At 38.4% G+C, this 24,582-nt stretch overlaps 2 protein-coding genes and 1 long non-coding RNA gene across 3 annotated transcripts in view; 2 read left to right on the forward strand and 1 right to left on the reverse strand.

Moving 5' to 3' along the window:
* Window positions 1-190: 190 nt before the first annotated feature.
* On the forward strand, window positions 191-9,485 carry LOC122988389 (mucin-2-like). The gene is made up of 4 exons (XM_044360653.1): window positions 191-290; window positions 5,204-5,569; window positions 6,890-7,053; window positions 9,400-9,485. The coding sequence occupies exons 1-4, from the start codon at window positions 230-232 to the stop codon at window positions 9,442-9,444; spliced, it is 636 nt and encodes a 211-aa protein (XP_044216588.1). The 5' UTR covers window positions 191-229; the 3' UTR covers window positions 9,445-9,485.
* Window positions 9,486-10,013: 528 nt separating this feature from the next.
* On the reverse strand, window positions 10,014-12,223 carry LOC122988393. The gene is made up of 2 exons (XR_006404791.1): window positions 12,079-12,223; window positions 10,014-10,249 (listed from the first exon to the last, which is right to left on the reverse strand). It is a non-coding gene; the product is annotated as an uncharacterized LOC122988393 (long non-coding RNA).
* A 105-nt stretch (window positions 12,224-12,328) lies between these two features.
* The window catches only part of LOC122988383 (cAMP-specific 3',5'-cyclic phosphodiesterase 4D-like), a 118,010-nt gene continuing 105,756 nt past the window's right edge, over window positions 12,329-24,582 (forward strand). Inside the window, exons 1-2 of the mRNA XM_044360642.1 lie at window positions 12,329-12,478; window positions 22,960-23,007. Coding sequence (XP_044216577.1) covers window positions 22,993-23,007 — 15 coding nt within the window. The 5' untranslated portion in view covers window positions 12,329-12,478; window positions 22,960-22,992. The remainder of the gene's footprint in view (window positions 12,479-22,959; window positions 23,008-24,582) is intronic.

Raw genomic sequence — 24,582 nt, forward strand, 5'->3', positions numbered from 1 at the left:
TGCTTATTAACAGCTGCAGGGACGGAGCTATAGGCAAATAGAGTGTTCAAACATTGACCAAACAGCTTCAGGGATTTGATATGCAATGACCAGACCTTTAGAGCACTCCTCCTCAGCCATTCAACACATCCTGCTGTTAAGGATGTAGTTTGTGTGTGTGTGGTGTGTGTGTGTGTGTGTGTGTGTGTTAAATTTGATGATATGACCGCCAGCCCTTTCCTTTCTCAACATGCCTGCAGCGATGCATCTCACTGTGCTGATGTCCCTGTTTGCAGTGACAGTCTGTACGAGTAAGTCATCTTTTCACATTTTTACCTGTTAAACTGTTAAACGTTTGTTTGAGAATTTGCCTAAAAGATCTTTAAAGATGCAAAGTTATGCAAACAGGAAACTTCCTGCTATGAGAGGGAGATTCAGCAGGTTTCACTGAAGTCGTTTGGTGCAGCTGTTTTCTCTCACTACACAGGAAAATATTGTATTTACTCCAATTTTTTACATCTAAAACAGCAATATTGGCATCAGAGACATTAAAAGTTAGAAAACATACAGCCTCGTAGTAACACAGAAGCCTTTATATTCAGGCAATAAATGTATGTGTTACTGTAAAATAAGTTTGTCGTGTCGTGTCAAAGTGAAATATGCTTCTAGTAAACTGGAGATGAAGTTAAAGTAAATGGGAAGGTCACACCTGGGTGTTAACAAATATTTGATCTGCGGAACTGATCCTGAGTTGAACCTACGGTGGCGTCTACTACTTCTACAAACATTTTTATGCTCAGCGCATGTTCACAATGCCAGCTGACCATCTGCTGTCTATCTGCAGACTGTTATTTTTGCTTCATTAAACACGCCGCAGAGTCAACAGCCTCATCTGATCCTCAAGTTCAACTGTCTTAATGACACAAAAAGGAGAGATGAAACATGACAAAACGATCTCACTCCAAGCTCCATTAACTAGCTGTTCTGGAGCTTCTGATCATATTAAATGATCTGAGTTTGACAGTTTTAATGGAACTGTAAATGTTCAGATTTATATGTTGTTTTGATAGATTAGATTTTATTTGGAACACTTTAAAGGGGAGATATTATGCACATTTACAGGTCTATATTTTAATGGTATATCTATTGGTGTATCTTTGCATAATTATGGCTGCACTGTGTATGATCAATGTGTCAAATTGTGGCCAGTTTGTTACAGGGATAGTCAGTGTCTATAATGTGAATTCCTGGATATTCAATGTTCATCTGCAATTTTCTGTAGTGGTTCCAGTAATATTTGTTGTTAAAATGTACTGAAGTAGCATCACATGACACGGTGAAGCTTCGTTTGAGTAAAAAGAGAAACGGTTATAAATGCACTCATATCTTGGGATGTTTGATTTGAAAGAGAATTTATTTTATTTCTTATTCTAACTATTCTAATTAGCTCTTTCATCAGTTTCTATCTGTGGATGTCCCTCATGCCTCTATGCACCTTGCATGAGGGGCTGCAGTGGAAATTGTAACTGAAAGTTTTGACAGCATTGGTTGCCAATTCAGGAAGCTTATCTTTTCGCCCAATTACCGCAGTTACAGTCAAATCAAACGCAACTGCAGAGCAGCCTGCACTAAACTGATATAACAGCTACATGAGTCACATGTTTTACCTGCAAGACTCGTGTTTTACTGCTGTTGTTCATCATTTGTGATGTTAAACCGTCAAAAGAAACAAAAAGCTTCTCCTCGCGTCTCTCCTGCCAACTGCTGACAGCGCTGCCAGCTGGTAGAGGAGGAGACGGCAGAGACACTGGTATATGTCTGTTTAAACAGGAGTTTAGCCGACTTCACTGCATTTAACACCGGAGCTGAGAGTGTCAGAGCTCGGAGCAGAAACACAGTCGCTCTGCATTCTGCTGCTGTCTTCCACTTCCATCATCTCACGCCGATTCATTTTGAAAGAGCAACGGCCAATGGGGAAACTCCTCTACTCGTCTGGCCAACCAATAGTGTAACTTCATCACTCACTCACCCAGGGACAACCACCTATATAGGGCTGGTCCGTGGCCGTTCCAGCCAAAAAACTCCTTTTTTATCTTTACTAACCCTTTATGCAGTCCAGCCTCCATCTGAAACAGGCTGCCTTAGCTCCTGTCTCTTTAAGGCCCCCCTCCCGATGAGTCCACTCTGTTCTGATTGGCCAGCTCTTGTAAGCTGCCCCTCAGGACACATCCACTGGCTCCAGAGGCTTTGTCAACAAACCATGCAACACACTATAGCAGTAGGATTTCACTACTTCTTCTCATTCTTTACTCGAAATGTCAACTTCTCAAATACATCCGTAATACGAGAGTGGACAAAAAACACACTGGAACAACCTTAGCAACCAAGGCTACACAATGGGCAGCTGTTTATGGGCATGTGTGTAGAAAGAAATGTCAGAAACGAAGCATTCAGAGCAGGTTGAGGCCCTGACTTTTGACTTGCAGGAAACATTTCTACATACCTTCACCTCAAGTTTTGGAACTTTGATCATGTTGAACATACAGTAGATATCCAACATCATAACAGTATATAAATAACAGAAGATCACAAAAGCATAATATGTCCCCTTTAAGGGCTTGTCATCCTTGAAGGTTGAGGGTTCAAAGTGTAATGGTGAACTTGACAAAACAGTCATGCTCAGTTAACATCCACTCTTACTCCTATTCTGGATGACCCAGACTTTCTGCCAGGCTGTCAAGACCAGAACAGAGCCAGGGGATCTAGACTTTACTATACTTTCAGTACCTACAGCAGTGATCTGGCTCACAGAAATGTGAATTTTTTAGATACTTATAAATCAGACACTTCATCACTAAAGATACCACTTTAACAACCAATAGTGCCACCTCACATGTAGAGAGGGCCTTGTCTTCACAAGTATCCAAGAAACGCATTAGTGTATTTTATAGATCCCTAATTTCCAACTCGTCTCTAACTTCCCAAGCTACGAAGCAAGCCTTGGAGAGAGACTTGGGCATCTCTATTAACGACCTAGACTGGCAGGAAGTACCGATACATGCTATGGAAATATCTATCTGTAATCAAACCAAATCTACTCCGTTCGGATTTGTACATTGCACACATATCACACCTGTTCTAAAAAAAAAAAGGATGCTGATGCGTCTCCACTCTGCTATATTCACTGTTTCTGTTCATATGTAAAGCCACAAAGCTCTTGGTTTGGTATTATGGATGAATTGTGTGTTATTTTTGGTGTTACAATGGAGGTAGACCCTATGTGCCTCCTACTTGGTCTTACAGATGGTCGTATTATAAATATCAAACACAAGAGGTTATTTAATTTATTGACTTTTGCTGTTAGGAAGAATGTTTTGTTCTTTTGGATCAAGGATGTTGCTCCAACAAACACTTCAAGGCACAATCTTATAATGGAGTGTATCCCCAATGAATACATCTCATGTATGCTTCACTCCTCAGTGGATGCTTTCTGTAAAGTTTGGTACCTTTACTTAGAATATTTTGGACCTACACTGTCATCTTCCAAATCAGAAAGGGTTTCCTAAACTAGCTTAGCCTGTTTCTGTACCTTCTTTTACTGCAAAACCAGTTTTCCTGTAACTTTTGTTTGTATATTTATTTACTTGATGTTGCCTTTCTCTGTTGTAGGGGATGGATATAATAGCCACTGTTGTTACTTTTATTTCTTATTCTTACCTACTCGTTTTATTCGTCATGCCATGTCTGAGCTGTTTTGTTCTGTGTCGTATATGAAAAATTTGATAAATATATTCTTGAATAAAAACCCATATCCATACATAATAAACAGTGGGCCTCTTCATGACTTCAAAATATTGTTATTGACACAAATCTTTTCTGATCAGATTGGCCAAATTATCATTTACCTGTGTTATTCATCTGGTAAGTTAATGAGATGTTACAAGGTCATACTTATTGGGATTTATACAAGCCTTGTGTTCACATCTTCATCTACTGTAGATTTATGAAGAGTCATGTTGAAGATTTGATGTGAGCTATAGGAGGGAAAACTTCAGCTTTTGTTACAGAGCCAAATGTTTTTGTTGGAGGGCCGGATTTGGCCCACGGCTGCTATTTGCCTACCAATGCTCTAGAGGATAAGCAGCAGGATGGAAAATAGATGGATGGATAATACATCCAAGTCTACAACCCTGAAGCTGAGTTTTTATGAACTGAATGACATCCGCAGGAGCATTTAAGTGTTTATGGAGAAAAAGTCTGTTATCCCTAATATTATAAGGGCTCTCAGAGATAACACAGTGTTGTGCTTAAAGTATATCCACATATCTTAGTGCAAGATCAAAATAAAACGTTATTAAATCCAAGCAGATCCATGGTGAGGGTGTACGGTGGATGAGAGAATGGCATGAGGGTGAAATCTGTTAAATTGAGAGCATGAATTATTAAATTGAGAACACAAATTTGGTATTTTTTTTCTCTGTGGCCTTTCCTGGGCTCCATAGAAAACAAACAACAGATTTGGATTAAATCTGCAAAATCTCGAACAAAATGTACCTAAAAAACACATAATTGTATAATCTGAAACCAACTGGAGCAAGCCAAAATGTTTCTGACTGCATCTAAATTGTACACCTCAGTGATCTACTGTGGATTAAAACTTTGACCTTTAAATACTATCAGGATCCAAAAACTCGAATTATAGCCTCTGATGAATTTATGTATTTTTGATCGATAGACATCATTATAGATTAACTTTTGGGCTGTGTTTTATCCTTAACTTTGCTAATCATCCCTACTTAGATACAGTTGCTATTCATATCAAGCTTTACGTTCTGGCACAACACATGTATGTAGCTAAATGATGACGATGGCAGATTTACCACTCGAAATTCTTAGTAATAGCTGAAACAGTCGACGCCTCACTCAGATAGTGGTAGATGAAAGTAGACTTCTCATTTCTAGCTGCACCGTCGGTTTTGAAATGTCATCAGTTGGTGGCAGATTTTATCAGCTGTAGCTGTCTTGACCAAGTTCAGTACTGTGTGGTTTGTCGTGAACAAATACATTTACTCTAAAGTGGAGATGAGCCCATGATTCCCAGCTACACTTTAAGTTAATTACTTTTGTTTTCTACCTTTAAAAAGCCTACAGACTCTCCAGCAGATTTATCTTGATCAGCTGTGGGTGCTGTTTATAGATTTTAATGCTGTTTGTTCTTTTATAGATAATTCCTCTACGACTACACAGGTGACAGAGATAACCACAAGTGCTAAACACCTCACCAGTGTGGTTTGGAAAAATGATACCAATTCATCAAGAGTGAAAACCTCTGACATCACACACACGCAACCACCAACAACTCACCAAATTTCCACTGAAGTTACTTCAGATAAAGTGTCATCAACACCTCCACCCTCCACTTCCCTACAAACATCAAACGGGACTGCGGTAACACATCCCAGCCCCCTTCCTCAGACGACAACCACCAACCAGACGTCCAACGAGACAGTTTCCCACAGATCAACAGTCCCAGCAGCCTCTGCATCACCCAACGTCACTGCAACCACCACCGTAAACGCAACCAGCCAAGGTCAGACCACTGCTGGGGCTGAGGGTTTATTTCTATTCTGAATCACAGATCAAAGAATAAAAGTGCAGCATCTAAAATCTCTAAAACATGACAGTTGATAACTTACAATAAAATGAATGAATCTGTACATAAAGCTTTTCTTAACACTAAACACTGCAGATAAAGTTTAATTTACAGTGAAATGGTGCTTGCGTTGTGTTTGAGCTGAGTTTCATTTCTGTGTATCTCACAGGCTGCAGTTTACATATTTACTTTAAAGCTGCAATCATTGATTTTTGGCAACTAGGGGGCAGAAGATCTTCAAATTGGCCACCAGACTTCAAAACAAGCTGTCTGTTCTGTCTATAATCTCATGAGAAGAGAGTGTGTTTCGTGTTTTGTGTTTCATGTAGGTGTGGCATGCAGCAAGTCATGCACATTTCCAATAAAAGTTTTTTCTGAAAGCAAATATGAAACTGAAAACAGTATTGGAAAGCACATTTTATGATAGTGATCTCAAATCAGGAAATGATAAAACATCATAAAGGTATTGTAAAGATGAATGAGAAGAGTAAAAAAGAAAGGGGATTCAATTATCATTCTACTTGGCTAAATTTAATCTTTATTTAAAGAGGGAGTCTCATTGAGATTAAGATCTCTTTTTCAAGAGAGACCTGAGAACAAGACACATTCGTAAGACAAGAACACAATCAGCAGACAGAAACAATACAACTACACAATTAACAAGGAATCAATAAAAACAGTTACAAGAATCATAAAAAAACATTAGACAATAAAGCTTGAAAATCTCCGAGAGGAATGTAAGACTCAAGTTTGAGGGCAGTTTGCAGTTCATTGTATTGAAAAGGTGCAAAGTACCTGAAACCAGTTCTGCCAACATTAGTGTGAACTGCACTGTGATACACAGGGTTTTACTGCTGAAGTGTTGATGAGGCAGCATGACAATACACACACAAACAAGCACTTAACAGCTAAAACAAGAAGATAATAAACAGACAATGCTCCAACAAGGGCATGTTAGTATAAAAGATGGCCACAGATCTGATGAGATGTAAGCTAACAGTTAAACAGCAACTGCTATGAAATTATGCCAGAGGAGGTTGCTATAGCAACAAAATATTCAGCTGAAACAAACTGCTGTGTCAATTGTGTAAATTTCCCCTTGGTTGTAATATACTTTTCACTTTTTTGAGTTCCTCCAGCAAGAAAACTTGCACCTTCTTTCTTCTGCAAGACTGATCTTTTCTGAAAGGCAAAATGTAGTTTATCCAGTTTGTTGATTATGTAGGAAGGTAAAGTTTTTGTTTGTGTCACCCTCAGCTCTTCCACATGAGTGGGAAAAAGGCGACTTGGTGGAAAATCCCGGCCTCGTGGCTGTCATCTGCATCTTCTGCATCGTTCTTGTCCTTATGCTGGTGGTGGCCATGGTGAAATGTACTCAATCACGGAGGTCCAACTTCGAGAGGCTTGACGATGTGCCGATGGTGAGCTAGAAAACATGAAGCTGATATTTTTACCCAGAGTGCCTCACACACCATGCCCATTTCTAGACTTTACAAGGGACATATAATGCTCTTTCTGGTTTTCTGTTATTTATATGCTGTTATGATTTTAGATATCAATGTTAAATCTGTGGTCAAAGTTCCAAAACTTGTTGTTAACGTATGTAGAAATGCTCCCTGCGAGTCAAAAGCCAGGGCTTCAACCTGCCCTGAACACTTCGTGTGCAACAGGTTTTTTTCTACCTTGTCGATGAGCTGGCGTCGGCTCGTCATGCATGCTCATAAATGGCTGTCCGTTGCGTAGCCTTGGTTGCTAAGGTTGTTGCTAAAGTTTGTCCATATGTTGTTTGCATCGTCCACTCTCATATTTCAGATCAGATTCCGCCTTAAACATGTAACAATGTATTTGAGAAGTTGACATTTCAATTAAAGAATGAGAAAAAGTGGTCAAATCCTACTACTTTAGTTTGTTTCATGGTTTGTTGACATAGCCTCCACAGTCGGCAGAAGCTGCCAAGCTGGCCAATCAGAACATTGGGAGGGGGGCCTTAAAGAGTCAGGAGCTTTACAAACAGAGGCTGAACTGAGGGGCTGCATAAAGGGTCAGTGAAGATAAATAAGGAGTTTTTTCAACTGTAAATCATGAAAAGATATTCCACTATATAAATATAGGAGGAGGCAGAAAAAAGTTACTGATTTGTTTTGTGTTATTTTTTTGTATGTCATGCAATTTTTCTATAATTGGTTGCTACATTTTTGTAGAATTTTGTATAAACTGCCGGAACGCTTGAAGATTTCCTGCAATTGCAACCACATTTAGCTTCACATATCAGCTCCTACAGTGATGAACACCAAGGACACAACGAGACTAAGGACCAGGATCAGAGTTTGTAGATACAAAAAAATTGAAGTTCACAATAATCAATGATATAACAAGAGTCTAGTGATCTTTAGCACTGTCTTGTGTGTGATTTTATCCATGATATTCCCACCAGCAGAGGCCGACACTGGACTGGGGACTGTGATGTATCCACAGCAGAATATAATAAAATCTGACCAAACTGTGACTCTTGCTCTACCTGATGAGCTTCACAGGGAATTGAACTTTCAAGCATGGCAGTGGATGAAGGCTGGCATTTAAAACACACACACACACAACCGTCATGTGTCACTTCCCTTCAGCACTGAAGGCAGTGGTTTGCTGCTCATTCTTTTACGTAAACAGGAAGCCTGACTGGATTCTCAGTGTGAGAAAAAGTCTCAGAAGTAGGACAGAGTGTGGTGTGGTGAGAGTGTTGTGACTAAGCACTTTCTTCAGAAATGAATGCTCATTATTAGCAGTCCATTAGTGTCCTGGAGTCCTCAGGTGTCCTATCAGGTGACAGTATTATCAACCATCAGGGCTCCAACGTGTCAAAAAGTGATGATATAGAATATTACTACAGTCACCAGCTATCTATAAATCTTTATTGCTGCATGCACGGCTGTAGCTGCTGTAAAAAGTTTTAAGATATTACAACAGAGCGTTCTACATATGGACATGCAGTACACTGCAGCCAGCACAGTACATGCCAACAATATGTGGGTACTAACAGCAGATTTTGCAAACTGAGCAGGTGATGATGAGCAGATAACTCGCAGGTTTCATAAATGACAGAACAATTGCATTTAAAAACACGGGTGAGGGACTGGAATATTAGAGCAGGTCTGATAATAAGGTTTTGTTTGGTGGTGGGTGATGAGACCGGAAAAAGTGCATGTTACAGCCGATGTTTGTGTTTGTTGGTGAGTTATTGTGGTTAAGTTGTTAAGTTAGTTTTCTTTCTGAGTAAGTACGGAAAGAAGAGGGGAGGGGGGGGGGGTATTTTAAAAAATGAAAGCAAATAAAAATGATTTGTGTCCTACAAAACAAAGAAAAAGCTAAGGTAGTTTTATTTTGTGTATCTTGTGAAATATTTCGTTTTCCCTGCTTGTGTCGCTGCTGCAACAAGAATCAAATTTGTCTTCTGGTCACCATTTTAACATTCAACAAGTTGACATTTGAAAGCCGTAAACACATTTTTTGTCTCTTCCAGCAGTTTCTCTCAGTTTGTTTGTTGTTGGTTCTTAATGTTAAATTTAATCAAATTTGTCTAATGTATGATGGCAAAGACTTACGCTTCCTGTTACCCTTAATAGAGAACGGATGAAATCAAATAAAAACATTAAATACATTCTTGCTGTAAATGTGCCACTGCAGCATCTGACTCTCTGCAAAGACAGGCATTGTATAATAAATTACTTTTTTGTGTCTTTTATCACTTTTGTTGTTCTTTTTTATCTCTCCAGGGCAAAATGAATGAAGAGTCTCCGTTTGCTCACTACTCAAAGTGACAGAAGGGACTTCATGAGTCCAGGAGGAGGCACAACTCTGACCCTTGTGGATAAAAAACCAGCAGTGACTCCAACGTCAAACACAGGAAAAGAAAAGTTCTTGTTTCCCCTTTCAGATTCTTACTTCTTCATTTAGCACATCTATCGTCCCTTTTCAGTGACAGTAGGATATTTCTGCCTCTGCTTTGACCTTTGACCTGCTAAGTTGGCTGCTTGTAATTTTGCTGATTAAGGCTCTAAAGCTCAATCAACTTTTGCACTAACTTGTCCTCTAAAGTTTCTTTTGAGCCTGATGCTTAAAAGGTAAAAATATAAATGTCACGTTTCCCAAATCGACCAGATGTACTGAATGTCCTCATAAGCACTTTAAAATTCATGATTGCACTCAAACAAGTGATATTACTGACAAGAGTATAGTATGTATATATGTAATGCATGTATAGTAAGCATACTTGCAGATCTGTATGTAAAATTAATGTTATCTGTTGCACAAAGAAACAACTTTAATTGGAAAGTACAAGTAAATGTGGAATATGACGTATTAATAACGTCTTCCTTGGCAACACAAGCTGGATTTGCTAAATTAAAAAACTAAAGAAACACATCAAGAAGCAAATAGAAGGAATGTACTGTAAAAAAAAAACAAAACTGGAAGTCTATAGACTGAACTCTTGAAAATGAAAAAAACCTGTCTTTATTTTAAGTTTATAATCAATATGATTGAAGTTTTGATGAGCAGATAGTTGGACAGGCTGGCTCTTCTTCCACTGCTTGTTGCCGGCTCGAGACTTCAACAGATTTAGTTCTACAAACAGTTTTCAGAGGCAGAAACAGTCTCATTATTTGAGTTTAATTTCAGTGGAAAGAGACAAAAACAAATGTTCATAGAGTTGTTCTCGCCAAGAAATATTAAACAGCCATGTAACAAAGGAAAGAGATAAAAAGTGGAGAAGGGTTATATATGGAGGATTTAGACATACTGCTATTATTAAAGCCGACGAGTGAGGTACAGTTTTAAATGGTCGTATTTGCCTTACAGGTTAAAACTCGTCAGACTCGACCTTTTGAAAAAAAAACAACTCATATTTTGCCAGTTTTCCTTCTCTGCTTTTTTAGCTCCTCTGAGGTATTTAATCTCAGCCAATGAAATCTGCCTTTTATAAATGTTTGCAGACCTGACACTATAGTCGGCAGAAACCTGAGGAATCATTGCAGTTCACCACATTTTAATCATAGCAGAGTCAACGTAGTTTTCACTCTGTACAGTTTTGACACACAAGTCTTCCCTATGATGTGATAAAGCTGCTCTGGTCCATTTATTTCAACATGAACTCCATCAAACCCTAGTCATCCAACATCTCCAATTGATCCAATGACTGAAAGACACACAGCTGACTGCTAATCAAGGATATTCTGACTAGATAACATTGATATTATATTGGCAAAGTAATTTTGCTACAGTCCAATGTGTTTACACTCAGTGGACAATGTAAAGTCACTTTTGTTGCCCCTTTTTATTTTGTTCATTCATGGTTTAAAAAATCTGGATGATCATCATATGACCTCTTCTGTGTGAATTAAACAACTTCAGACTGACGTTAAGTGCATAATTGTTTAAATGTTTTAAATACAATAAAATTAAGATTTCCCCAAAATATTGTATTGAATTTATTGTATTTTATTTTTTCCCATATCTTCATTGCTGTCATCATTTACTCATCTTAATGTTATGCCGACCTTTAAACCAGCCAGTAATCAGGAAACCACCCAGCACACACCCAAAACTGCTGTCTGATGTCTTGTCACACAGTTTAGCACGTTAGATGACTCAGGCTCCAGAGACACGGTTTGATGGTGAGGATTACCCAAAAAGGTCAGAGCCAGTACGACATGGACTGGATGAGTGTGTGGTCTGGCTGCACTGACTTTGGCCTGAATGTAACCTCAGTACTAAGACACTTAAAATAATCTGATGTTCCAGTGAAGACTGGAAAACTCTTTAGTCTTCTTCTATGGTAATAAACTGAACATCTCTGGGTTGTGGGCTGTTAGTCGGGACAAAAGAAGACATTTGAGGACGTCACCTTGGACTCTGGGAAGCAGTGATCAACATTTTACACCATTTTCTAACATTTTACAGACCAAACGAATAATCAAGAATCAATAATCAACAGATTAGTCTATAATGAAAGTAATCATTAGCTGCAGCCCCAACTATATGGTAATTTTTTTGTATGTCTCTTTGTTTGTTACTCTACACTATCTTGATCAGGTCTCTCTGGTCAAAGAGATAATGTATCTCAAGAGGCCTCCTGATTAAATGCTGCTTACACATTAACACATGTAATTAATACTAATCCAGTATTATAATATATTGCAATAATACAACATTCTGGAAAGGGCTGCCCTTTATAATAAGTACTTTCACTTTTGACACTTTAAATACATTTTGCTGATACAATACTTTAGTGAAAACTTTAACTTAAAATGCTAAATGCAGGACTTAATGATGGAGTAATTTCATGTTATTGTATTGGCACGTTTACTTAAGTAGATAGATAGACTCATTAAGCAAGTCCATAAATAGCAGCGAGAAGGTCAACATACAACAAAATAAACAACAGATTCACAAACCTATTTGACCTAAATGAGTAAATAAATTACACATAAACAAACAAACAATCAGCGGGACTGAGTGTCTGTGAGGTGTCGTGTCCTTCTTCTCTCTGTGACAGCAGCCAGGTCAGTGTTTGGCAGTAAAGATGCAGCTGGAGCAGCAGACCTCGTGGCCGGCGGGAGTTGTTTACGTCCCGGAGCTACACTTCCTATCATGTGACCCGTTCGCAAACGTCACAGTTACGGCGGAGCCATGCAGCGCTGCATGTTGCAGAGTTTGAAGTCTAACCTAAAGTAACTCACCTGCAGCAATAAAAAATGGAAAACAGCGATAACCGCCGTAGTGTTACCTGACTGACCGGTTCAGCGGCATTTTTCTTGAAAGAAAAGCCTCGAGAAAGGATCGACGGCCCCTCCGGTGAGTGAAGTCTTTAAAGACTTATTCAGCAGACTTAAACATTGTGATACACCGGCAGATGCGCTTAATGAGACCGTGGATGTCTTTACACTGTACAGCTTTCCCTTGAGAAAGTTTCTGTGTGCGGGTTAAAGTTTTTTTTCCTCCTGGAAATGTTGGTGAAGAAAAAGAAAAATCACTGATTTCACTAAGTAAGTCTTGTATTATCCCTACAGTATTAATTTAAGGACATAAAGCAAGTATTTGACACTCAACATGGATCTTTATATCACAATTAATGTAATCATTAGATTTAATAGTCTGTTAGTGTTGCTTTACAGCATTTTTTCCTGTAATACGAAATCATTTTTCCTGTAGTGCTCCTGTAAGGACTTGCTCGGAAGTTCCTCATAGTATTAAATGACTCACCTATCTGTATTATACCCTCAATAGTGTTTAGCATAAGAGTAAAGCTGTGTGTACTCAGTGTGAGAATGAGTGGTTTCCAGTCTGTATTGTTTTGTAATGTAAGCAGCAGTGTATCTGTAAAGCTGTTTGTAATTCAGCTTCATGAGCAAACCAACATGGAATGTATTTCCCCAAAATATTTATCCGATCCCTCCTCCTGTCTTTATCTCCTTCCTTCCTCCATATCTGCTTCCTTTATTCTGTCTCCTACAACCCCCCCACACAGATAGAGACGGTCTCTGCACAGTTTGACATGGTCTAATCCCGTTTCTTCCTTCTTTCTCTTTCTTTTCTTTTGTGTATTTTCAGGGGAAGAGTCGAGGATTTGTCTTAACAGTCATCAACAATGTTTATCATTTCTTTTGTTTGCTTTTATCTCTGTTTTCTGCCTGACCCCCTTTCTCTCGCACACACGCACAACATTTTCAGAATGAGAAGAGGAATACTGCGTCACATCTGTCAGTAAATTTATATTCCAGTGTGCAGACTCCACTCTGTTTTCTTCCTGTTGAACTCTTGACCGGGATTTGTTTTGAGTTTGCTTTAAATTTTATGTTTCATTTTCTCTGAGTTTAAGTGCCCTTCTTCGCTTTGCTCAAACGCATTTGTTAAATGGAGAGAGCATAACTTCAGTCTTCCAGTCTGCAGATTCAAACCAGTCACTTGATAGACAGTAAAAACTGAATGTCTCCAAAACAGGTCTGGGTTATAATTCAGTATGATTGTCGATCATTTCTCTATAATTGTTTCATTTTTAAGTTACTTATACTGGTCTACTGTAGTCACCTGTTCTCGTGTCTAAATGAGTAACAAATAGTCTTTTTTTTGGAAAAGGTTTGGATTCATAAAATAGGAATGACTTTTTTTGATTCTTTGATAAATATCATAACATATTTCTACCCTAAAACCCTTTTAGCTTTATCGATCAGAATTTTTGAGTTTTGTCAGACTAGCTGTGATTGTGTCATCTCTTTACCTGGAGATGCAACAGGAAAATCACCAAAACTGGAGTTCATAATGTAATTTGGTGAGATACATAAAACTGGCAGACTGTTAACTTGTACCTGCTGTGTTGACTTCTACATACAGCTACAGCACAGTTACATAATCCTGCAGAGAGCCTCTAGCAGAAAAAGCTGTGTTGTCAGACCTGTTTCTCTGACTCAGAAACTTTGGGAATCTATCAGTGTCATCAATTCACAAGAAACACATAAACTAAGTATGAAAGTACTGTGTGGGTCCATTAGATGGCGTACTGCTCCTGCACTGAGTCGTCTCCTCCTGCTCTTATCGTTCTTCATCATCTGAAGCTGTTTAAGCTGCAAACATTTGCAGAGTCAAGACCTAAATCTGCTTTTGTCTGTCTGCATTAATCACTTGTAATTTGTCAGAAAATATGCAATTGTCTCATCACTTTTTAAGAAATCACTGGTGAGAGGAGGAGTCTTTGAAAAGGAAACTAGGCTTCTATTGACAAGTGACTGAAATGCAGACTCTCTATTTCAGTTTTGAAATATATGATAGCAGCTGCATTATTTCTGTGGAAGTGTGATTGCCAGTTTTAGGTTTGGTTGTGTTTTAATGCTGTCCAGTCGCAAAAAATCTTGTCATAGCTCTTGCATTTACAAAATTCTTTGCAGTACTCAGGTTGCAAGTGCAGTAAGTGTGTGTGTGTGTGTCCCTCAGTAATTATCATCCAATTAAACTGAAGGCACTTCATCCTCTGTTTGCATGAGTTTGGTTACTTACCGTAGCGAGTATCACTCAGTCACTCAGTATGAGCTGGAAGGTGTGGGTTTAGTACAGCACCTTCCTGTTTAACGAAGACATAAAATACAAAGATATCTGGTCACACTAAAGGTCAGACATTTTCCGTATAGTCTTAAAATGATTTAATCTTAAACTTGTACACACAGTTTTATTTTTCATGGAGCTTTTCCTGTACACAACCTCACCAGTAAGATAAAGCTGCACCTCTATGAGGTTTGAGTTCAGTTCAAATTCTGTTTATGCAGTTTAGAAATTTAAATGAGTGCAGTAGCTAAAGGTTACAGAAATAACTGTTTGAAATGTTCAAGCAATAGTTTGATATTTTGGGAAAGACGCTTATTAGCTTTATGGCAGACAGTTAGATGAGAAGATTGATGCCACTCTCATATCTGTACGGTAAATATAATGCTATTGCCAGGAGACAGTTAGCTTAGCTTAACACAAAGACTGGAAGCAGTTGGAAACAGCTAGCTTGACTCCGTCCAAAGGTAACAAATCCACCTACCAACACCTCTGAAGCTCACTAATGAACAAGTTATATCTCGTTGTTTTAATCCATACAAGAATTTAAGTGTAAAAATGAGAGTTGTGGTTTTTACAGGAGGTTATGTACTAGCCAATCGGTCAACTTTTTTGAGACTCAGCTGGTTGCCCGAAGACCTCACAGTGATGACAAGACTTCTTTCTCATCTAACTCTTGGCAAGAAAGTGAATAAGCATATTTTACAAACCGTCCAATTGTTCCTTTTAATATCCTATCAAAAAGACTGGCGGTAACACATATATAAATAATGTAATAATTCACAGAGTTTTGTGTTTGTGTTTGAGAGAAGTTGGGCAACAATTTTCTCTCACATTTCCCCTCAGTAGATTTCTTGTTTCACAGTGAAGCTCTTGGACGTTGCTCCAATTCTTTGCATGCCTTATCAGCGTCGGTCTTAACAAGCCTATCGGCTGTGCGTCACTACGTCGACAGCATCACAAGACACCTTACTTTATGATGGTTGATTGAACTGTTTAAGACAAGGACACCGCTGCTGTGATAGTTAATCATTACAGACCGAGGGGGTTCAACTCACGCTACACACTGTGTGACCTTTTGAATAACTGTCGCATGAGATGATATGCACTATATGATGCTATATAATAGTGATAACGTGGAGTTCAGTCACAGGCAGAGCAGACGGTCACACTGAGCCTGGTAGCATCCTGCTACACAACACAAGAGCCACAGACTCTGAACAACAACCCACATTAGCTTTCCTGCTAAACTTTCCTTCTTATCTAACTTATAAACATGAAAACACGTCTTGTCCTGCACCTCAACTTGTTGAACGAGTCACTAAACAAACAAACATTCAACGGGGGAAAAATGCACTGATAACGTCAGTTTGCTGGCTAGATAGGTAATTAGGTGCTCAGCTGCAGCACATTAGACAGCATGTAAACATAGCTGCAAATACTCTGGTCCTTACTCATCACTGCCGCTGCTAATAATATGCTGTCTGCCCATGACATGTAGACACCTGTCTCAAATCAGACAGGGATACACCCCTCCAGGCGCTGAGAGGAAAATGAGCTTTTCTGATACTCTCCCAAAGACCTTTTCTTTTTCTTTTAAGAATAAAAAACTATTGACAGAAAATTCATGACAGAAATGTTCACTGCAAAAAGGGATTATCAAATGTCTAACTTCAAGAAACTCTGCATCACAGCAGTTAAGTGTCAGCTCACGACAGAGAAAAGACAGGCTGTTATTATTATAAGAAATGAAAGTCTGCCACACAAAGAAACTGACCAGAATTTCAAAGTACTGATGCATTGCAGAGGCTGACACATGAAACAGGGAAGAGCTCTGATCAAAAGAGGTCTGGCAGACTGTAGTGGAGCGTATCAGGGGGCAGAGGGTTTCCAGGCTCACTAGAAAGCTAGAAAGCCAAGTTATTTTTTTTCTTCTTGGCAAAAGAAAGACAGAACACAGCAATGCAGTGAGTTTCAAAAGATAAAAACATAAGAAATGATTCACATACTGTAGGTAAAACTAGAAGACTCTCAGAGAGCACAGACCTCTGCCAAGGCTACACAAGCCTCCTTATTTGATAATTTATTGGTCTTTTTCACTTAATTTTGACTCGCCATACCAGGAAAAACACGTCTTACTAACAATGGCTCCATTCTATTCAAGTGTCCTAGTAAGTCAGTACAGTGTGACAGTGAGCTGGCATGCACAACACATAAACTGTATACAAAGATGGGCGTAGCGAGGTCTGATGTCACACGTTGGTTTACGCTGGAGCCAGTTTGAAGCTCAGAGTCGGTCATTGTCAGCACCATCTTTTTCATTTTGAGCCAGGACCAGGTGTTGCCTTTCATGCTCTGGAAATATGCCACACTACCTCGGACTGCAGGGAACGCTAGCTTAAGTGGGCTAACATTAGCTACTTTAGCTAAATTGTACTAATACGGCAGGTATCATAATCAAGTAACATTAAATATACAGAAATGTTGTGACAATAGTGCGACTCAGTGTGAGTCTAGTCTCGAAATCTGTTCCCTCGAATAGTTTTCCCTTCCTGTTAGAATTATGTTTCCCTTAGCGCCGCCTCCATGGTTGGAGTTTAGGCTTAATTTGTTGTTAGGTATAGGGATAGCAGAGATAACTGGTTGAGGTTGGGGATAAGGGTTGGTGCAGGTTAAGGCAACAACTTCAACACAACACCAGAGCTGGGAGAGCAGCGAGCAAGTGTCACTGTCTCTTCAGAAATGTTACTAACAGAGCAGTAATTTCCAAAATGACCTCCAGTACACTTATTAGAGGGAGCTAACATCTAGTGACCGTCAGTGTCATTGCACTTTAAGGTAGTTCTGCATTAGCTTCAGCCTCAAGCCATGGTAGTTGTTTGTACCTACTGTGACAAATTTTACAGTATTTTGATGTGTCTGAGTCCTCCATGCAGTTAACGTCATAACTCAAAAGCAAATGGTAAAATATTTTAAAAAACACACTTTGTGAATGTAAAGAAATACTTGGATCTCTAACTGGATCCTGTTCCTTGTTCCTTTACCCATAGCCTGAATGTCCTTTAGAGACTCTTATTCTGAGATACTGTGCCAACTCGTAAACAGAAAAACAAAAATGAGTGAACTCAGAATTCAATTTGGTGGTAGGTAAAAATGTGCTGGTTTTGCCCATAAAGCCCAGAGGCACAGTATGTTTCTGTTTGTTAAATACAGATTAAATCTTAGAAACAACTTAAAGCGACTATAATGCTCCTATCTTTGTAAACACTAGACTGTGATACCAGACCTGATAAAATAGTTTCCTGTTTAGAGTTATGATTTATAGGCTGTTGTGGTCTGAATGCAGTTTGTTTGTCCCATACTTCAAGATTTTGCTAGTGCTCTTCAGTGTATGAGCATGCAAAAACCACATACTATTTCATCAAATTCCACATTTCAAATATGAAAATCCTTGGATGAGCAGACTAGGATTTGCCTCCAGAATGTGAACAGCAGGTCCTGTTTACTGCTGTGCTCGATGAACAGCGCAGGCTGAATTTCCACTGATTTGCATGTTTGGTTAAAGAAGCAGCAGACAAGTGATGAGCAGCATAGACACATACTTTGTTCCACAGAACTGTTTGTGGTGAAGGAAAACAACAAAAATGTCACACATTCTTGAATATAACTGATAAACCTGGCAATATACTTGAAGACTGACAAGCGCAGCAGCAGCAGCAGCAGCAGCAGCCAATAGAAATCAACTCACTTGGTGCAAAAAGGAAACATGATAACATTTTGTTTATGTGGATGATAAATCAAAACCCCAACTGTTTTTGAGTAGGCAAGTTGTAAGATAACGTATGTAGGGACTAGAAAAAATGGGCTTATGCACTATTTGCACCAGATTCATATAAAGCTGCAGAAATGCACAGATCTGTTTCATATAAAAGAAGAATAAAGTAAAACAAAATACATTTTGCGCATGTGCATAAGCCTGATTTTCACACCAATAGTTCCCCATAAATAGACGTAATAAATCAACTGTTTGCAAATAAAGACCTTTTGTCGGCTCCACTGATCTTTAGATCTTCAGTGAAAGAAATGACAAAAAGAAACTGCAAATGTCTGCATCACATTGGCAAGGTTATTTTATTGATTTATTAGTTTATTTAACAGGAACAGTACACATTAATAAACATCGCTGTGAATGCACCAGAGTTAGCCAAGAGGCAGTTTTTTTATCTGTCGTCTCTGGACAACAACAACAAAAAAACAGAATATAAGATTTAAAATTACAAAGTTGTTGAAATCACTTATAAGCATTTAGAGCAATAAGAGAGGATATTAATGTTACAGGACATAATACTACATTGTCAAGTTCTATTTAAAACATGGGACACAGAAATACATACAAGACTTGCAACTCCTTCTCGGACAAGCGATTACACACAGCTAAAGATATTTATAGCACTCATACAAACACACATGTTCCTGTAAACTGTCATCATTACACGTGAAAAACCCCTTTCAGTATAACACAATGTAATTCAGATGCATCACAAACCACAGCCTCCAAAATGACTGTAAAGAATGAAACTGCTTCAACAAAAACATTATGAACATTATAACCTTCATGAAGGTAGGATTTATCGCAGGGCTGTTGGATTATACTGCATTAGTTTTAGCTTGATGTACCAGATTACATCCACATTCAATCCTGTCCCCCATCTTATTTTTGTACTTCCACATCACCATATTAGACTCAGCTCGCTCTAGAAAAAACGCATGAATGCATGGTCTGAAGTATGTGCGTGCTGTACTCACTGCACGATCTTTTCTGCATGTTTATGTCTGGAAAAATTTATATGAATCCTTATTGTACATAGTACTAATCTCTACATCTGCCTTGAGGTCTTACAGTGCCAGACGAGGATGCATTAGAGGAGGCCAGTGAAAGGAAAGAGATAAAATGTATTGTTTGCAGCAGAGGTAAAAAAAAATGGCAAAAGAAAGCACAAGTCTGCCCTGTGTTAACAGTCTAAAACATGTAAAAGCATTTGGTATTGAGCTTTCATCAAGTTTTGTTTGATCAAACAGTGTCTGGTAGCTTGATGTAGTTGCCTGAATAATAAATGTGTTGGCAAGATTTCCTTGTTGAGCTTCATTGTTAAATTTACACAAGAATACAACTGAATGGTAGATTGAATGGACTGTTATGACTTAAGGGCATGTTTAATAATCTATGAACTCCATTGACTCCAGTTGACTAACACTGAAATTACAACCAACTGATAAGATTGATTCCTCTTACATGAATCTCTGGCTCATCTCTTCAGCTCCCGTCCCCTTGAGCTCCTACAGGTTGTAACTGACAGAAATGAACTCAAACTTTGACAGCAGAGTGTAATAATCTAATGATAATGAGAGCAGAGACAACAGAAATAACCAGTGAAGTGGCAATGCTGTATGTCACCGTGCAGGATACTGGAAGAGGAGATGATTTGTTTGTTATGTGATTTAGTTGAAGCAGCAGGATCAAAGACACAGTAAGAAAAAGAACATTTTAAAACCTGTTATATGCTAAATATATGTTGAAATGTTTTTATTTGAGTATTTTTTATATCAAAATCTCTCTTTTTTTTCTTCCTGTAAAACATAAAACTTCATCTTGAGCTTTGGCTGTATACATTAATTTATCCAATCAAAAGTCTTTTGTGCCGACTAGTTAACCACACCCGTCATATAATGGGGCGTAGTAGCTGGCAGAGCAGTATCACATATGTGTTTGGTTATCGGTTGCCAAAATCTTTGTTTACATTTCATAAAGAGTGTATTGTGGATGTCTCTCTTGTCCTCCTCCTCCTTATCTCAATATCGCAGGTGAGTGGAGGCCAACAGTCGCCAGCAAGTCCAAATCAAAGTCATACCTGCTTTTTATTGATCCAATCACATCTGAAGAATTGGATGTTTTTTCTTGTAATTATACCCCACCCACATATTCTGTTGAAGATAAAGACGCTCTAACGCTGCATTTGATAGACGTTGGTATTGGGGATGTGGGGGGGCATCTAATTAAAGATGCTACTGAGTTGCATTGTGGGAAATGTAGGATCCCGTGTTTTTGAAGCTTTACTGCATACAATTGTGAGTCGTCCAACTATGCGGAAATGCAAAAAACACTGAAGTAGCTTTTTAATCGCTGGGTTGGTAGTTCAGTCCCCAGCTCCTTCTGTGTGCCTGTTGAAGTGTCCTTGAGCAAGACACTAAACCCCCCCAAACCTTCCCAGATAGTAACTGCAGTCGGCCAGTGTGAGAGTGTGTCTATGTGTGGATGAATGGATTGTATTGTGAAGCAATTTGTACTGATCTCAGGCTAAATAAGTGCAGTCCATTGCCCATTTTATGGTTTATTGTCCCTCATATGAAGTGCTAAAGTATGTCCATGTCCACTAATTTAATTTGGCTTGAAAGACGAGACAACACATTTGTTCCCTGCTGTCGAGTTTGTGTAGTGATTTCTGTTTAATTGCATTAAATTTTGCTTTACCACTGCATCTGTATGGTTGCTGTCTTATCAGGCCGTGTGGGCTGAGTTCTGCGGGCTATGTGCATGACTTGAAAATAAACAAATCAGTTAATCAAAGCAACAAAAGTGCTTGTGTATTTTTCTTGCCAGATAAAAAGGCTTTTTAGCCTCGAGGATGCCTTCATCCACCATCACTGAGCACATGGAAATGCCAGCTGGTGCAGAACGTTTTGTTCATACCAGTCTCCTTTATTTTCCCTTAAAGGACAGGTTCACAATTTTTCAAGTCCGTCTTAAAACAACAGTCAGGTGCCCATATGAACACTGAAAGAGGTTTTCTTTGCTGTCAATTCATGCAAAAATGCATTTAAAAGTTTATCTGAAGCTTATATGAGGCTTCAGCAGTCGGAGCTCGTCATTTTAGTCTTTTTAGCCTCTTTGTGTTTCCCTGTTGAGCTGCAGTGGAAGTATAGCAACAAAAAGAGGGACTTTGGCACTAAAAAGATAAATGTTGAAAGATATCTACTTGATTTGACTCATTTGGACTACTGAAGCTTCATATTAGCTTCAGATAAACTTTTAAATACATTTTTGCACAGGAGGACTGTGGATTTTGGCCCCCATCACTTACATTGTAAGTGCATTATGAAGGGATCTTCTAATGGTCAGTATGAACAGGAGGAATGATTACAGCAAGAAAAACCTTGTAGGAGAATAAGCCTAAGTCTTAGTCTTTATTAATATAAAATCCTTGTTTGGTCACCACCTTCTATAAGAAACCTTTAATATCCAGGAGAAACATCAAAGCTTAATTTTAATCCTTAATTTGATCAATTAATCAGTCTCATAACCGTCAGTTCTTTTCAAAACAGTGATCTCTGTCTTTTGCAGCCAAAAGAAACAACAACGACTTCTTAGGATAAATGAAGACATTTATTAATAGCTAAACGTCTTGAGGATACATGATAAAGCATAAGATAATAAAGAAAAAGAATAATGAGGCCTTTAAATGATAATGAAAATACAATAATAAAGAAAATTGTTTAGAAATAGCCCACTGGTGAAGATATTCAGCCTTGTTTCAGGCTGCACTGGGAAAGTCTCTCTGTTGGCTTAACTCCCAGTTTGGCCGTACTGCTGTTAGCGAGCCGCCGGGTATCTGGTTCAGGCATCGTTGCTTTCTTTAGAGCGACGCTTCAGTTTGAGTTGAGGATTTATTCAGTAGTGGATAAACTCGATGTGACTTCAAAAGCAAATACTATTCGTAGAAACATGAGACTTAATGTTACAAAAAAAACTTAAAGATTAAAATACATGCATACTTTGTCCAAAAACAAAGAAAAGAGACGTCTTAATAGAAGAATTTTGTCTCGGCTCATGAGTTTTTGGAGGCCAGCTCAGAGAAGATTCCTCTGAAGATTGCTTTTATCAGTTTGGACGAGGCAGGCAGAGTTTTGGGTGTGTTTTAAACATTATGCGCTGAAGTTTTGAGGAATATTTAATTTATTTGTTTGGGATTTTAAGGTGTAACTGTCTTTACAACCTGTTTCAATGTTCATTCAGGCTCCTGATTATTGTTTTAAGGCAGACTGGTGAACCTGAACCAGCTGAACCTGCTCTACTGGTGCACTGCATAATGATCAACTTGTTATATGTTTGGACAAAACTGGATTATTAAGAATGATGAACATCATTTCAACACCACTTCTCTTTGTTGTTTTTTTCTTTGTTTCAGCTGCTGTCTTGCTGCAACAACTAACCAGCATCAATGTCTTGGCTTGAGGTAAACGACAGTCATGACTTCCCTTCTTACACACACACACACACACACACACACACACACACACACACACACACACACACACACCTCCTACCCGCCTTATCATATCTACAGTTTACTTTAGTGATAAGAGCTATGCAAGATCCAAACCCAAGTCTGACTCTGCAGCTGTCTATCATGTCGTGTCGCTCTGTTTGATGATGACTCAGTTAGGAAAGTTTTATCTTGACTCCAGGGCTTTGTTCACAGTTCATAAAGAGACAGAGGACACGCACTCACACAGACACACATATTGCACATGCGCACACACACACACACACACACACACACACACACACAGTGAGTTATCATAAACTAGACACATCTGTTGTTGCGTGTCAAAAAGCTAGAGGCATTTTAAAGGGGCTTTTAATTATTTTTTTCACAGTAGGGTGAAATGGCTTCAAAGACTGTTCTGGTGAATTTTTTTACTTATTAGGTTGCAAATGCAGTTTCAAGGAAATATATTGAAGCTTATTCTACTTTTGCAAAATAACTCTTTTCAAAGTAAGGTCCAAAAAGTTACAATAGTGTTTTCAACGTCTTGGTCTTAAATTGTTTATTGTGAGATTTTTACCTCTAAAGATTGAAAATGGAGGTTACAGTTTTTTTGTTACAAATGTTTGTACACACTGTAATAGTGACTATTAAGAAAAAGAGTTTAAAAATTAAAATGTCAACATATAGCATGGATATTCTTGCACAAGTACAGTATGTTTAGAAATCTCAGTTTGGTGCTGAATAGACTTTGAGTTAGAAAATTAAACCAGTGTTTGTTACATAATGTTTGCCTGAAGCTACTGTTTCATATCAATATCTGAAGAACATCAGCAACACCAGAGTTTAGAGGACAAAGTGGATGTTATCACCTACATCAATCAGATGCAGACACTGTCCATTTAATTAAACAAATGACCATCCTCACTGTTCCCAGAATGTATAAATATGCATGCCTTTGCTCTGAACTTGTACAACAAAGCACAAGAAAAAAGCTCTGAAGTCAGTGATTCAGTTTTCACTGCCCCCACAAAAAAAGAAAGTGCTGTTTCCCAAAAAATGTCCCCTGCTGTTACTCAGCATTTCATGTAGAATTTTAAAATAGAAAGCTGCATTTTTTAACATCTTCTCAGTGGACGTGGCCTCACTGCCTTATTGCCTCTGAGCTGCACAGGGAATTAGAGCTGTAATGATTAGTTGAATAATTGATTAGCTGCCAGCTAATAAATGAATCGCTAAGTATTTTGAGAATTGATTTTTTAATTTTTAAGAAAAAAAAAATCCAAATTCTCTGAATTCAGAATATTTTCTGGTGTTTTTAGTCTTCTATGATAATAAACTGAGTATCTTTGGTTTGGTCAGGACAAAACATTTGAAGATGTCACCAGCTTTGGGAAACGTTTTTCACCATTTTCTGACATTTTATGGACCAAACAACTTATGGATTAATTAAGAAAAATAATTGACAGACTAATCGATTATGAAAATAATCATTGGTTGCAGCCCTACAGGGAATTGAACTACCCCTCCTTGCAGAACAGA

This window comes from Thunnus albacares, chromosome 9 (genome assembly GCF_914725855.1).
Source record: "Thunnus albacares chromosome 9, fThuAlb1.1, whole genome shotgun sequence".
Classification (NCBI taxonomy): Eukaryota; Metazoa; Chordata; class Actinopteri; order Scombriformes; family Scombridae; genus Thunnus; species Thunnus albacares.